Source organism: Anolis carolinensis, chromosome 2, assembly GCF_035594765.1.
Source record: "Anolis carolinensis isolate JA03-04 chromosome 2, rAnoCar3.1.pri, whole genome shotgun sequence".
NCBI lineage: Eukaryota > Metazoa > Chordata > Lepidosauria > Squamata > Dactyloidae > Anolis > Anolis carolinensis.
This window is the reverse complement of record NC_085842.1, coordinates 20112946-20130092: the sequence shown is the minus strand read 5'-3', so window position 1 is coordinate 20130092 and position 17147 is coordinate 20112946. Positions and strand designations below refer to the sequence as shown.

Here is a 17147-nt window from a genome sequence, read left to right as displayed (position 1 = left end):
GTGAAATGTGATCCGCCCTGAGTCCCCTTCGGGGTGAGAAGGGCGGAATATAAATGCTGTAAATAAATAAATAAATGTCGCCCCTCTCCCCAAACAGGTGCCATAGTGAGCCTACTGAGCATGTTCAACCCTCGCTGGGCTATTTTTGTGTTTGTTTCCAAGATGAGACATTTCCCTTACACAGAGCCGGCCCTAGGTAATTTTGTGGGGTAGGCGAACCAAATCTTTGCCCCCCCCCCCCACACACACACATACAAGGTCTCTCTAGAAGAGCTAGACCTTCCCTAGAAAAGCTAGGCTTTCCTGGAACCTGTCCTTCCTTGTTCGGCCTTTTGGCGAGCGATGGTCCCCGGCGGCGGCACCTGGACGAACACCGGTGCTAAATTTACACGGGGGCGCTGTCGAGGCCTCAACAGTGCCCCCCTTGACGTGCGCTCAACGTGGCGGCTTAATCCGCTTCCACGTTGGACCGGCCCTGATAGGGAGTTAAAGTGGTGTCAAATTGCATTAATTTTACAGTGGCACGAAGAGGCACGAATGGAGGGCTTAAGGAAGAAACATGCCAAGAGGAAGGCATGATCAGCCAACCCTGACTTGGCCCACCTTTCACCTGGAAACCAATGTCCTCACTGCGGAAAAACATGTGGGTCAAGAATAGGCCTCTACAGACACCTACGCATCCACTGCCAAGACACTACAATTGGAGGACCATCATCCTTGAGGTACGAGGGATCACCTAAGTAAGTAAGTAAGAGGAAAGCCTGGTCCTAATTCGCAGCCACTCCCTGCTTGGTGCGAATCCTCTTGAAACCTGCGCTACACAGGACAAGCTCTTATCCTCCAACACCTCATTATCCAAGGAGAATCCTTTGATGGCAAGAATACGAAGCTGGCCCCCAAGGTTTCCTGTCACAGGCCAAAGCTCCTTCAAGGCCCTCCTTTCCTTGCATTTGATAGTGGGATGAACAAGAGAGCCCCATGATGTGAAACTCTGACCCAAATCAGGACTGTCTCTTAGGAACAATGATACTTCTTCCAAGTGGGGGCACACAGTACAAGCCATAGGCCAGGAATACTCATCCAGTGCAGAGACTTCCTTGATAACTAGTGAGAGGCTAGAACCACCCTCATTCATACAGCCAGGCACCCTGAATCTTGCTAACTCTGCCAGAAAAAGAAACCCAGGGATTATGAGGGTACTGCTCAAGTGCTGGTAGTAGATCAGACACACAGCTTCTACCACTGAATCGTGAATCAGGTACTTCAGGCTGGGCAATGCAAACAGCACAAAGACCAAGACCCAAACCAACTCATGTTCATTAGTGGTGGACTTTAGGGTACAAAGCTGAAGGGTTTGCAATTCTTGGCAACAGAGAGCACCAGTGGCAGGATCACAGATGAGATGAAGCAGTGATTCCTGGGTCACCTCCTCACACACAGAGATGTCAAGCTCATGAAGCCCGCAACAGCAGGAGCCCACAGCTGATAATACTTCTGTATTGCACTGAGTCTTTGAGAGGTCTAGTTTTGTGGCAAAATTTTCAACTAGAGCATCTGCAGGGATCTGGGTACAGCCGCTGAGATTCAGCAAAGATAAAATTCTATGACAAGGAACAAAAAGAGCACCAGTGAACAAAAGCAAGTCACCTTCTTTGTATTTATAAGTTGATGACACATGAGCAAGATGTCATCCCATCACCGCCCAGAAGTAAAACAGGACATTTAAAACAGATTTATAGGAATTAAAGTGGAATAACATATAGTTTGTAGAGGGGAGAGGGAGGCCTGGGAGCCATTGGAAAATTATTAAATCCCTAACCAAAAAATCCTTGTTTATTAGGGGTGGGAGTAGTGCTACTTATGAACAGAATAAGGTGGTAGACCAAAGGAACTTGCCATGATTTTCTTCCTGTTTTAATGTCGGGGGAGCAGATGGTAAGAATCTAGGTGAGAGTACCTAACATACCCATTTTGTCCCTCAAATGTTCCAGTCCCTCTAGAACACCCAATTCTTCCTGTGTTTTTATCACAACAGAATCCAGAGACAAAAGTTTGAGTAATATAACATAAGGTTTATTAAACAATAAACATACTGTCCTGGCCCTATGAGCAATGGAACTGCCATTCCGAGCAAGTGGAGAGGGTTGGGTTTTTTTTTCATTCCTGCATAATAATTACTTGCAAGTTCTCCTCCTTGACTCTTTGGAGGAGCTCATTGCAGTCTGCCCGCCTTATGTGGAAACATTTCTTCAAGGAGAGTATACACAGCTGATTCTCAGAGAAAACCAGCAAACCGATGGTACGAATTGATATCCGAGCCCGAACCAGTTCAAGCTCCTGAAGACTTTGCAGGGCAGTACTAGGTGGTTTTAGTGCTTTCTGAAATGCCTCATCCAGAGGGAATGGCAGGAAAAAAAGATGCAAGATCTCCAGGCATGGGGAATATTTGAACACTGATTCCAGGATATTTCCCAAAACCACTTTATATAGGGAAGGCAGTGGAGTACCAAACTCATGGTACATCAGGAAAAAGTTAACAAGGTCAGGAAATTGGAGAGGAGGGAAGCGCAAGTTTCGTGCTCTGGCTTCATTCCATGGCTGACTCTGACAACCATTCCTCCCGGGAGAGGGGAAGAGGAATTGAAATTTCAGGAGATTTGGGCACTGGCTCAGCAAAGTGTGGAAGGTCAGCTCATCTTTAAAGATAAATCCTCGAAGTGAAAGACATTTAAGCTGGGTCCCAATGTTAGCTGTCACAGGTAAAAGCTCCTTCAAGTCCATCCTTTCATCGGTACCAAGATTGAGAAAGGTAAGATTGCGCCATGGCAAGACATACTGATCCAAGTCCCAGCTATCTCTAAGAGTCATGGAGATTACCGAGAGGTGAGGGCACACAGCACCAATCTTAGGCAACAAGGAAGACGGAACTAATTCAATTTCTCTGAGTGGAAGTGTGAATCTGCCACTTCCCTCATTTGGGTGAGTAGATGTCCTGTATTGTGCAACTTCCTCTAGGGATGGAAACTCAGCAGGCATCCGGGCACCAGGAAATTCCTGGTCATAGATGAGACATACAGCCTGTGGAACAAACTTATGATACAAATATGTCAGCCTGGGCAATGCTAGAAGCACAAAGACCAGAACCGAAAGCAAGCTCTGCGCATCAGTGGTGGGCATCAGTCCATCAGCTTTGAGCGTCTGCAATGACTGGCAACAGTATGATCCTGCAACAGGGTCATAGACCAAGTGAAGGAGGGAATCTGGGGATAGTTTCTTACACTTCATGATATCCAGTTCTTTAATTTCAGGACAGAAAGAACGAATGGTGGAAAGTACTTGTGTGTTGCACTGAGTGGATGAAAGATTTAGTTTGGCGAGGAACGGCAAAGCTTTCACAAGCTCGACCAAAGCATCCGCATGAATCTGGTTGCAGTAACGAAGAGTCAGCGAGGAAAGATTCTGTCTCCAGAAAGAGAAAGAGCATGAAGTGAGGAAAAACAGGCTCATTTGGATTTCAACACTGGTCATCCCTGAATGTATGCTCTCCCCAACACATTCTCCCGTCATTTAAATTAAAACCAGTTTCAGTGCTAAGCTATTGGGTGAGATTCAGCTACCAATGGACAAATTCCAGGATGGGCCTGGGCTAGTGCAGCGAAGTGACATAGAGATGGGGGTGGGTAAAGTGCAAACTGGTGGCCAGGATAGAGCCTGGGTTACTCAGTCTCAAGGCCTGTTTAGCAGCTATAAGAGGGTTAGACTAATGCAGGGAAGTGGGCAAATTGCAAGCAGGGTCCTAACTGGTAGCCAAGGTAGAAACTGGAAATTAATCATCTGCAAAGGCCCGATGGAACTACCAGGTTTTCAGGTCCCTCCGGAAGGAGGATAGTGACAGGGCTTGCCTTATCTCTTTGGATAGGATGTTCCAAAGATGGGGGAACCACCACCAAGAAGGCCCTCTCCCTCGTCCCCACCAACCGTGCTTGAGACAGTGGAGGGAGCAAGAGGAGGGCCTCCCTGGAAGATCAAAGAGATCACGCTGGTATATAGGGGGAGATGCAATCGCAGAGATAGGCAAGGCCCAAACCATTTAGGGCTTTATAGGTCATAACCTGCACTTTGAATTGAGCCCAGCAACTTATCGGCAACCAGTGGAGCTGTTTTAATAGGGGTGCTGTCCGTTCCCAATTGTACCAATTGAAATTTCTGGGCCATCTTCAAAGGCAGCCCCACATAGCGCACGTTGCACAAATCCAATCTGGATGTAACCAAGGTGTGGGCCAAGCCAGACTTCACGAGGTATAGTCGCAGCTGGTGCACAGGCTTGAGTTATGCAGAGGCCCTCCAGGCCAAGCATCAGTGCTGAATCCAGGAGGATCCCCAAGCTTCAGAGCATGTGTCCTCAGTGGGACTGTAACCCCGTCGAGAACAGGTTGCCACCCAATACCTCAATCGAGCCCACAACTGACCTGGAGGACCTCTGTCTTGTCTGGATTAAGTTTCAACTTGTTAACCTTCATCCAGTCCATCACAGCTGCCAGACACTGTTTAGAGTCCGGGAGGCTTCTTTGGAGTTCGGTGGAAAGTAGTAGTAGAGTTGGGTGTCATCTGTGTACAGATGGCACCGAACTCCAAAACTCTGGATGGCCTCGCCCAGCGGTTTCATGCAGATGTTTAAAAGATGTTACTTTAGAGAACTACACTTCTCAGAACCTTCCCAACCCCAATCCTGGAGACAGTATGTCCACAAGAGATTTCTCTCTCCAGTTCATCCCATCCCATTTACCTTGCAGCGTACTGTGATGGTGTGGGTAAGAGTGTCGCCAACATAAGATGCACAGTCATTCAAATCCAGTGACCTTAGTTGTGGCAAAAGGAGAATGTGAAGTATGGATGGGGTCAGAAGTCTACTTTCTTGCAGGGTCTCAAGCAATTCCTCGAGAAGGGAACCAGCTGGGGTGAGGAAGGGAGAGACTTTACTCAGATGTTAAGTGGCCCAGAAGGTTGGAGTCAAAAGACAACATAGAGACTAGGACTGCCACAAAGAGGTTACACTACACCCTCCCATGTCAAAAGGACCTTTACCTGTAGTTTCATTCTCCCTAGGAATTTTCTAGGTCCTCTAGCTCCATTTTATGGTATCCATCCACCAGGCATTATAATGGTGTCATCCCAGAGACCTTGCAAATTTCTCGGGATCCTCAAGATCCTCCAGGGTATCTCTCATTTCAATGGGGGTTGTTCAAAATGGCTTACAGTAAAGACCTTGTAAAATTCTCATGATTCTGGCCCCTTCTATACTGCCATACAATCTAGATTATCAAAGCAGATAATCCACATTATCTTCTTTGAACTGAATTATATGAGACTACACTGCCATATAATCTAGTTCAAAACAGATAATCTGGATTTTATATGGCAGTATAGATGGGGCCTCCATACGGAGTTAAAGTGGTGTCAAATTGCATTAATTTTACAGTGTAGATGTTCCCCAAGTTCTATACTTGGTAAACTAGGCTGTTAAATATAGGGCCCAAGGATATATGGAATGGGTGATAATTTGGTTGAGACTACTAATTTTGACAGGTCAAGACAAGGGAGAGAACCTTTGCAGTAGCTGCTCATAGGTTTTACACCCTCTTGAAAATACAAGCTAGTTGCTCTTTTTTTTTTTTTTTTACTACATATGAAGTCCTTGTTCCAAGAAGAGCCAATCAAAAAAGTGGTTGGGATTAAAGCAAGAGGGAAAAACAGAGGGCACGAGTATGGTGTGACTTCTCACCCAGCATGCTGAAGGGTCCTGTGATGGTGTCGTGGTCATGATTTCTGGCTAGCTTGGCTTCCATCGAGTAAAACTTAACCCATAGGCTTTTCATATTCTCAGCCACATTATCCAGGCATAGATTCTCCAATGTGGGAATGGTTCTCCTTTTGGGCATGGTTTTTCTGGAATCACAAACAAGAAATAATTCAGAGAGAGTTGCTGGAGACATAGATTTTCCTTGCATTTGTCACTGATAGGAGAGAAGAGTTTGAACAAGGCCCTTGAAACCTGACTAGTGGTTTCTTCTGGGGGAATGCATCAGGAGTTTGCCCATGGAGTGTTTATGTTAATATTTATGGTTTATTTTATGCTCAGTCACTGAATGTTTGCCGTATATATGTTGTGCTCTGCCCTGAGTCCCCTTCGAGGTGAGAAGGGTGGAATATAAATGTTTTAAATAAATAAATAAATAATAAATAACTTCAGCAGCTCAACAGTTTAACCCACTGAGCAACTGGGGATGCACCCTACAGTATCTGGTGGACCATAGATTGGTGCTTTAGAGGAAAGCCTGGTCCTGATTCCCAGCCGTTTCCTGTTTGGTGCAAATCCTCTTGAAACATGCACTCCACAGGACAAGCTCTTGTCCTCCCACAGTTGTTGTTGTTGTTGTTGTTGTTGTTGTTGTTGTTATTATTATTATTATTATTATTATTGTAGAGTCTCACTTATCCAAGACTCGCTTATCCAAGGTTCTGGATTATCCAAGGCATTTTTGTAGTCAATGTTTTCAATATAACATGATATTTTGGTGCTAAATTTGTAAATACAGTAATTACAACATAACATTACCGTGTATTGAACTGTTTTTTCTGTCAATTGGTTGTAAAATATGATATTTTGGTGCTTAATTTGTAAAATCATAATGTAATTTCATGTTTAATAGGTTTTTCCTTAATCCCTCTTTATTATCCAAGATATTTGCTTATCCAAGGTTCTGCCGGCCAGTTTACCGTATATACTTGAGTATAAGCTGACCCGAATATAAGCCAAGGCAACTAATTTTACCACAAAAAAACTGGAAAAACATTGACTCCAGTATAAGCCGAGGGTGGTAAATTTCAGAAATAAAAACAGATACCAATAAAATTACATTAATTGAGGCATCAGTAGGTTAAATGTTTTTGAATATTTACATAAAGCTCAAATTTAAGATAAGACTGTCCAACTTTGATCAAATCATTATTCTCATCTTCTTCAATGTAAATGTGCTTATGTATCCTTTTAATAATAATAGAGTAAAATAATACATATAATAATAATAAATACAGGAAAATAATACATGTAATAATAAATAGAGTAAAATAATAAATGCAATAATAATAATATCAGTGTGAAATAATGTATTAATAATAATAAATATAGAGTAAAATAAATGTAATAGTAGCAACAATAGAGAAAAATAATAAATGTAATAATACCAATAATAGAGAAAAATAATACATGTACCATATATTCTCGAGTATAAGCTGACTGAAATATAAGACAACCAGGACCTTCACCTGAGTATAAGCCGAGGGGGGCTTTTTCCATCTTAAAAAGAAGGATGAAAAACTAGGCTTATACTCGAGTATATACAGTAGCTTGGATAAGTGAGACTCTACTGTATTATTATTACAGTAGAGTCTCACTTATCCAACATTCTAGATTATCCAACGCATTTTTGTAGTCAATGTTTTCAATATATCGTGATATTTTGGTGCTAAATTCGTAAATACAATAATTACTACATAGCATTACTGTGTATCGAACTACTTTTTCTGTCAAATTTGTTGTATAACATGATGTTTTCGTGCCTAATTTGTAAAATCATAACCTAATTTTATGTTTAATAGGCTTTTCCTTAATCCCTCCTTATTATCCAACATATTCGCTTATCCAACATTCTGCCAGCCCGTTTATGTTGGATAAGTGAGACTCTACTGTATTATTAACTGCATTTCTATACCGCTTTTCTCACCCCTGGGGGGACTCAAAGCGGTTTACAACATAATAAATGGCAAAATTCAATGCCTTACATATATATAAAAATATTATCACATATTTAAATCAAAAACATGCAACTGTAGATTTAATTCAATTCAATTCAAACTACCAAAACATCAAACATAGACATATGCATGAAACATGTTATTACAGCAATGAACATAGATCCCTTATTTTCCTCCACCACCACCCATCTCCCTCTCCATAGAGTTTCAACCTTTCTTTATATCCCCCAGGGAGCAAGATGGTGGAGGCCCTGGATGGCTGAGACCCCCACAGGCGTGGTCCTCTTCTGCCCCAGCCTCTGGAGACAGGCAAATGTTCTTGCTGGGCCTGGCTTTGCAGAGTCACAGGGCCTGGGCCTCAGTTCTGGAGGACTGAGTTCCAGGAGCTGAGCCAGAGGCAACAAAGAAACAAGGGCTGCCTCTTGCCTCAAAGCCCCTGGTGATGCACAAAGGCAGAAGGGGGTTGGACTAAATGGTCTCTTCCAACCCTCTTTTTTATTATTATTATTATTATTATTATTATTATTATTATTATTATTATTATTATTATTATTAATGACACAAAGGCACAGTATAACACAGCAAACGAGATAGATATGCTGGATTTCGTATCACAAAATCACAAGTCAAACACTTCCCAAGAGTTTAGGACTGTGTGATGTTTTTTCGGATGACGCGCGCAGATCCCAGTAGGGTGGCCTTTTGCAGTTGGCAGATCGTAATTTTGTCAATGTCTGTTGTTTCCAAATGCTGGCTGAGATCTTTTGGAATGGCACCCAATGTGCCCATCACCACCGGGACCACCTGCACTGGTTTCTGCCAGAGTCTTTGCAGTTCAATCTTGAGGTCCTGATAGTGGCTGAGTTTTTCCTGTTGTTTTTCTTCAATGCGACTGTCACCTGGGATGGCAACATCAATGATCCAAACCTTTTTCTTTTCCACAACTGTGATATCTGGTGTGTTGTGTTCCAGAACTTTGTCAGTCTGGATTCGGAAGTCCCACAGTATCTTTGCATGCTCATTTTCCAATAATTTTGCAGGTCTGTGATCCCACCAGTTCTTTTCTGCTGGGAGGTGGTACTTGAGGCATACGTTCCAATGAATCCCTTGGGCCACATAGTTGTGCCTCTGTTTGTAGTCTGTCTGTGCGATTTTCTTACAGCAGCTAAGGTTTCGCTGGTTTCCTTGCACAGTCTGCATTTTGGGTCATCAGCTTATTATTTTATTATGACACAGCAAACAAGATAGATATGCTGGATTTCATATCACAAAATTACAAGTCGAACACTTCCCAAGTGTTTAGGACTGTGTGATGTATTTTCGGATGATGCGCGCAGATCCCAGCAGGGTGGCCTTTTGCAGCTGGCAGATCGTAATTTTGTCAATGTCTATTGTTTCCAAATGCCGGCTGAGATCTTTTGGCACGGCACCCAGTGTGCCCATCACCACCGGGACCACCTGCACTGGTTTCTGCCAGAGTCTTTGAAGTTCAATCTTGAGGTCCTGATAGCGGCTGAGTTTTTCCTGTTGTTTTTCGTCAATGCGACTGTCACCTGGGATGGCGACATCAATGATCCAAACCTTGTTCTTTTCCACAACTGTAATGTCTGGTGTGTTGTGTTCCAGAACTTTGTCATATTAATATATTATATATATTTTATAATATTATAATATTAACAACAACATTGAGGCTGGGTGGCCATCTGTCAGGGGTGTTTTGCTTGTGCTTTTTGTGCACAAAGGCAGAAGGGGGATGGATTAAATGGCCCAAGGGGTCTCTTCCAACCCTCTGTATTATTTTTATTATGATTATGATTATTATTAACATTGAGGCTGTATTTGTTCCCATTTTGTTTTGTTGTTGTTTTTTACTTCAAGGTAAGATATGTACCGTGTTCAAAGAAATTTGTTCATAGTTTTTTTTAAAAAAAAAAAACTATAGTCCGGCCCTCCAACGGTCTGGGGAACCGTGAACTGGCCCCCCTGTTTAAAAAGTTTGGGGACCCCTGCCTTTGATGGTCCTCCTTTGTTGAGTATTCTAAGGGTTTGTTACAAAACCAAAATAAAACACACAAGCAAGTTTGTATATGTAATAGTACCCTCTACGCACTACTACAAGACTATACCTAAATGACTATTAAAAACAACATACATGGCACATACATATTCACATTTTAAAAAAAGAAAAATAGATCTACAAATTTCCTGCTTCCTATAGGATGGTTTTTATATCTGTTCCCTTTTGTGATATCATACTGCCATGCTTCTACTTTTGGCAACACTCTGCTAATTCATGAATCTTACAGTTGAAAAATGCCCCTGACACTGTTGTGGAAAGTTAATGAACGGGTTGAAAATATTAAAAGTTTCTCCTTTATCAGCAAAGTCATTTTTCTATCCCAGCTAATTCTGCAAGTTACTATCATGGCAAAGCTGCAGGACAACATCTGAAGAATCCTCTAAGCTTCAGACACATCGGCATGACCACTGTGTTAGCAGACAGCAAATACCCCAAAGCCCCCAAGGAGTGTGTGAAGTGCTTTCCTGTATCTGTAGAAGGGAAGAGACAAAACATTATCTTGAATCAGGAGGTCATGAGTTCGAGCCCCGCTCGGAGCCTATGTTTGTTTGTCTTTGTTCTATGTTAAAAGGCATTGAATGTTTGCCTATATGTGTAATGTGATCCGCCCTGAGTCCCCTTCGGGGTGAGAAGGGCGGAATATAAATGCTGTAAATAAATAAATAAATAAATAAATTTTCTTAATGAGAATTTGAATCTTCTCCTCCTTCTGTACTTTCGATTTCTTTCTTACTTATTGTGACCTTAACATATGTTGCTTTTGCTTTGTTCTGTGTTGTGTTGATTGGACAATTCTTCTTAATGGGAATTTTAATTTATATCTCCTCCTCCTTCTCCTCCTTTTGTACTTCAATTTTTTTTCTAACTTATGGTGACCTTAACACCCTTAAGGATTTTCCTCTCAAGATATGTTCAAAGGGGGGTTGCTTTTGCTTTTTTTCTGTGTTGTCTCGATTGGACAATTTTTGTGTGAAGGCCAAAATAATGAAAAGGAAGGAAAGAGATTGACATAAAGGTGTGCAGTGTGCTCTTTGGCCCCTTCTACACTGCCAGATAATTTGGGTTATCAAACCAGAAAATCCACATTATCTGATTTGACCTATTCACACGGTTCTTAAGTGCCATGCAGTTGTGCCTATAGTTGCTGGTGAAAGCAGCACCGGGCAGCTCATGGCACCCCTTTCCCTCCCTCCATCAGATGGCAAAAAGGGTGGCAACACGTGTTGCCCTGCCACCCTTTCTGCCATCAAACGGCAAAATGGGGAGAAAACTGTGGATAACTCAGTCTTAGCTACACATGATGGAGCACAGCAGGCCCCATCCAAAACCATACATAGAAGTCATTTTTTGCCCCGTGTGAAGAGATCCTAAGCCTACATAGCCAGTTCAAAGCATATAATGTGGATTTCATACAGCTGTGTAGAAGGGGCTTATTTTCTCATTTGGTAGTACATGCTTTGTCTCACTTGCCTCATTTATGCCAAACATAAAAGGTCCTGAAAGTATCTCGCAACATTTGATATCCTTGGAGTAACAGATGGGGAAAATGTAAAACCAGCTGCATATATAGGAGAAGACAAATACTATCGATCACAGTAATGATAAGAGCTCCAGTAGGTCTAGCTTTGAGTCTGGACTTGTGACAAAACCCTGAGGCTGAGAGTGTGTGTCTTAACCATATTAACCTGCAGTTAATATGGACCCCATTAAGCAGCCAAATTTTCTGCAGTCTTCTCTCAATACACTTCAGAGACAACACATGCATTATGTAAACTCAACTTTATTAAAATATAGAACAAGAAACACTATTTTGGTCACAGCAGAAGTGGACCTGCCACTATAGGATGGAGGGGAGGGTTTTTTGTTCCGAGGACTCTTATTGTTGTTTATTTATACCTGTACAGAACTGAGGGTGACAGGGAATGGAATCCTTTTGATCCCCTCCGCTTGCCCCCAATATGTACAGAGGTGAGGTGTCTGACAGGAATGTGTGACAGAGATGGAATCCCTCTGATCCTACACACACACACAGATACCACCAATTAATAAAGATGTTTTATGAGAGATGATGTTAATTAATTATTTGTTTGACTATCTTCTTCGCTGCCACCAATGGAGGAGACGTCAGGCAGATGGCACTGGTTCTTTTAAGCTTTCTCTATTTGCTCCACTCCAGATGTTGTTGTTACTTAACTTAATATAAGTGTATGACAGAGGCTTAGTTAGAATAAAATCAAAACAAGTTTATTGCAGGTACAGAGCTTGATGGTTTCATATAACTTGTTAAAGGCACTTCGCTTAATGGTTACAAACGGATATGAGGTGGTCAAACTTTCAAAATATTTCTTTCTCTGGATTACACTAAACCCTGATCCTCCTGGATCCTCTGCTCCAAATGCAAACAGATGACTCTGATGGAGCAGAGGATCCAACAGCTCGAGCACCGTATTAAGACCCTTAAGGACATTCAGGCACTCGAGCTCTTCTTGGACACTGCACAACACGCTGCTGTAGATCAGCAGCCTGCATCACACCAACACCACCAAGACCATGATCAGGAACCTTATGGGGAGATCAACTCAAAGGTAGACAACCCTCAGGCTTGGAAGGAGGTCACCCATAGAAGGAGACGCAGGACCAAGCAGCCTCCGCAGAACTCCTCTGCTCAGCTGCATTTACACAACAGATTTGAAATTCTTACATCATTAACATACAATCAGGAAACACATCTTGTGGAGGACCACAGTTTCTTAGATACCACTCAGTGGACCACCCTGGATCAATGCGCAGGGGATAGCCCTGACGGGGACAGTGCATCACCACAGTCACACTTATGTAATCATGCAAATGCTCCATCCCCAATCATAGACCAGGAGCAACAGGAACATCCTTGGGAGAGTAATGGGCTCTCGGATGTATCTCAATCCGGATGTATCCCAAGAGTACTGAAGGAACTAGCGGAAGTTATTTCAGAACCACTGGCAATTATCTTCGAGAGTTCTTGGAGAACGGGAGAAGTCCCAGCAGATTGGAGGAGGGCGAATGTGGTCCCTATCTTCAAGAAGGGAAAAAAGAACGACCCAAACAATTACCGTCCGGTCAGCCTCACATCAATACCAGGCAAAATTCTGGAAAAGATCATTAAGGAAGTGGTCTGCGAACACTTAGAAACAAATGCGGTCATTGCTAATAGTCAACACGGATTTACCAAAAACAAGTCATGCCAGACTAATCTGATCTCTTTTTTCGATAGAGTTACGAGTTGGGTCGATACAGGGAATGCTGTGGATGTAGCGTACCTGGATTTCAGTAAGGCCTTCGACAAAGTCCCCCACGACCTTCTGGCAAACAAACTAGTAAAATGTGGGCTAGACAAAACTACGGTTAGGTGGATCTGTAATTGGCTAAGCGAACGAACCCAAAGGGTGCTCACCAATGCGTCGTCTTCATCATGGAAAGAAGTGACAAGTGGAGTGCCGCAGGGCTCCGTCCTGGGCCCGGTTCTGTTCAACATCTTTATTAACGACTTAGACGAAGGGTTAGAAGGCACGATCATCAAGTTTGCAGACGACACAAAACTGGGAGGGATAGCTAACACTCCAGAAGACAGGAGCAGAATTCAAAACGATCTTGACAGACTAGAGAGATGGGCCAAAACGAACAAAATGAAGTTCAACAGGGACAAATGCAAGATACTTCACTTCGGCAGAAAAAATGGAAATCAAAGATACAGAATGGGGGACGCCTGGCTTGACAGCAGTGTGTGCGAAAAAGACCTTGGAGTCCTCGTGGACAACAGGTTAAACATGAGCCAACAATGTGATGCGGCTGCTAAAAAAGCCAATGGGATTCTGGCCTGCATCAATAGGGGAATAGCGTCTAGATCCAGGGAAGTTATGCTCCCCCTCTATTCTGCCTTGGTCAGACCACACCTGGAATACTGTGTCCAATTTTGGGCACCGCAGTTGAAGGGAGATGTTGACAAGCTGGAAAGCGTCCAGAGGAGGGCGACTAAAATGATTAAGGGTCTGGAGAACAAGCCCTATGAGGAGCGGCTTAAAGAGCTGCGCATGTTTAGCCTGCAGAAGAGAAGGCTGAGAGGAGACATGATAGCCATGTACAAATATGTGAAGGGAAGTCATAGGGAAGAGGGAGCAAGCTTGTTTTCTGCTGCCCTGCAGACTAGGACACGGAACAATGGCTTCAAACTACAGGAAAGGAGATTCCACCTGAACATCAGGAAGAACTTCCTCACTGTGAGAGCTGTTCGACAGTGGAACTCTCTCCCCGGGGCCGTGGTGGAGGCTCCTTCCTTGGAGGCTTTTAAGCAGAGGCTGGATGGCCATCTGTCGGGGGTGCTTTGAATGCGATTTCCTGCTTCTTAGCAGGGGGTTGGACTAGATGGCCCATGTGGTCTCTTCCAACTCTACTATTCTATGATTCTATGATTCTATGAATTTTCCCTAATCCACAGGCTCTATAAATGACCCTAGACAAGTCACCTAACTTGCCTAGTCTGGTCCAACTTAGATCTGACTCAAATCCTTCTATTTGAGCCAACCTAATTCTCCTCACAAGAATCAGATCCTCCACTGTGACTAGAAAATCACAGACTGTCTAAAATAATTCTTTTTATTTTAGACCTGACTCAAATTCTTTTGAGTCACCCTGATCCTCTACACAAGAATCAGTTCCTTCACTGTGAATGGAAATCACAGACTGCCTGGGTTTTTAAATATTCCCCCTTTTCCTTTCCAGGCGGCGGTTGGCTCCGCCCCTGTTGCTATGGTAACCTGCCTTAGCATTCTAAGATGGCTACTTTCCCCCACACATCATCAATTCAAATACTCACCATTTTAAACTTTAGCCAAACCTGACTGTTTAAACAAAATCCAATAAACATGTCATCTATAAACAAAATATAATTATACACTTCTTCACAATACCCCAGTTTTTCTCTCCACAAGGAAAGTCAAAGCGGCTCTTGCACCCTTTTCATTCAAACAGGCTTTTAAGAATGGGCCAGGTAGTGCTGTTTAAGAGATTGTTTTTAACAGCTTTTTAGTAATACTTAAAATTTAATTCTACTTTAACATTTATATTGCACAGGTTTTAAAAATTGTATAGTTTTAGATTGGGAGCCACTTCTGGGTCCCAGTCCTGGGGGGGAAAGTGGGGCATAAGTCATTAATAGTGAGCTTGCCTTTGAATTAATGCAGTTTGACACCACTTTAACTGCTAAGGCTCCATGCTATCGAAATATGGGAGTTGTACTACTTTTGCAAGGTCCAGAACCTCCTCTGCCAAAGGGATGCTGGTGCCTCACCAAATCGTACAATTCCACAGCACTGAGCCTTGGCAGTTACAGAGAGCAATAGTTTATCTCTAATTTGGGATGCATCTACACTGTAGAATGAATGCAGTTTGACACCACTTTAACTGCTAATGCAATCCTGAGAGCTGTAGTCTTGGGGGCCACCAACACCCTTTGGTAGAAAAAGCTCTTTTAAAGCCACAGCTTCCAAGATGAATAACACTGAGCTATGGCAGTTAAAGGGGTTTCAGACTGCATTTATTCTATAGTATAGATACACCCCAGGTTTGAGTGCACAGGCAAAAACCAAACAAATAAATGCAGAAAGCACCAAAATGTGTTAGAATTGCAGGACAGGGAAAGCCATCTAGAATTCTCAACATCATACCCCAGCAAATCGCAGGATTCCAAAAAGTGGAATCACAGCATTTCAAAGTGAAACAGAATCATGAAATGCTAGAGCTGGAAGAGATGCCAAGAAGCCATTCAGTCCAACCCTATTCTGTCAGGCAAGAAGACACCACCAAAGCACTCTTAACAGATGGCCATCCAAGCACTGTTAGAAACCCTCCAGAGAAGGAGAATTCAAAGAACAACAATAATTTGGCCCTAATAAAACACCAGGAGCTATCATTTGTACCTACCTGCTGAACTTCTGTCTTCTGACAGAAGGGCAGAAGAGATTGCAAAATATCCCCAACAATGGTACTTTTTGTCACACTCCTGAGCTCCTTTGGGTGCCACTTCACCCCAGAAGTACCAAACTTAGGCAGCAAAGAAGTTAAGCTCTGTCAAAACCAATGTTGCTCCTTCCTCTTCTTTCGGTTGGAGCCCCCCTCCCTCCAACTAACCCACACCCAATAAAGCCCCTTCAAACCTTACCTTCCCAGGTAAGTTAAAGACCTGCCTACCTTTGCAGGTACGGTAGCCCAATGCCCTGGCTCAGGATGGGTGGGAGGTAGAGTAACTCAATGGGCAAAGGGGGATTTACTCCAGGTGTGGGGTTAACATTTGGAAAGGAACCAGGTGAGGGGGAGCTATAGCAAACCTCATTCAGGTGTTTTGTATTTGGGGCTGGGTTATCTAGGGTACTGTGATCGAGGTGACCACCCTCCCCCCCAGGACTTTGTAAAAGATAGTTCAAAAATCAAGACTTTATGTTCTATATTCCATATATTTATAGTAGAAGGTGATTGAGACTTTTTACTGGAGTTTACTGTGGATTATCCCTGCACTCTGAGGCAAGAGATAACAACTTCATGAATTGTAAAATCATGCTGCTAAAACTCCACTTTTATGAATTTCCATGCTGGGTTCTCCAGATGTTATGAACTTCGTTCTTATCAAATATTTTCAATTGTTTATATCATTCATGATTCCCCCTTATGCAATGTAACTCACTTTTATGGATTCTCCCTTATTTCCATGAAATCTATCTATCTGCCTATATGTATTTGTACTCTTTGGGATCCCCGGAAAATATGTATTTTTCCCAGCAGGGTTTATATTCCAACTTTATTTTATTTTTCATTTTATTTCATATAATTGCCAAGTCATGAAATCAAATAGGAAATATTTTGAACTCAACCTGAACCCCAGTTCCTATGACCCAGGCTTCCCTTCCCAAAAACAAAAGGATAATCCGCCACCGCTTAACCCAATCAAATTCAGATTGCATGGACAATATAGGGCTTGAGTCGCCGAATTCGGAGTATTGACCTAAAGGTGATTCGCCCCCAAGGCAAACATTGTCATATCTCACCCAAAGGAAAAACCAGAACACCTCAGGAAGGCGCCCTGCAGAGCCTGTCAATTATGGCTCATCACCACCCATCACTACTTCCACCCCTGACACCCCAAGGCATATCTAAAATCTGTATACGTGACAGAAACCCGGACATTCCTTGATTGCTGCCATTAATCCCTTTAGAAATCGGC

At 42.9% G+C, this 17147-nt stretch overlaps 1 protein-coding gene across 1 annotated transcript; it reads right to left on the bottom strand.

Annotated features, from left to right (window-relative positions):
* Positions 1-2051: 2051 nt before the first annotated feature.
* On the bottom strand, positions 2052-16333 carry LOC103280878 (uncharacterized). The gene is made up of 4 exons (XM_008121163.3): positions 16121-16333; positions 5783-5946; positions 4787-4953; positions 2052-3459 (listed from the first exon to the last, which is right to left on the bottom strand). Exons 2-4 carry the CDS (start codon positions 5937-5939, stop codon positions 2158-2160), a joined length of 1626 nt encoding a protein of 541 aa, XP_008119370.1. The 5' UTR covers positions 5940-5946; positions 16121-16333; the 3' UTR covers positions 2052-2157.
* Positions 16334-17147: the final 814 nt, after the last annotated feature.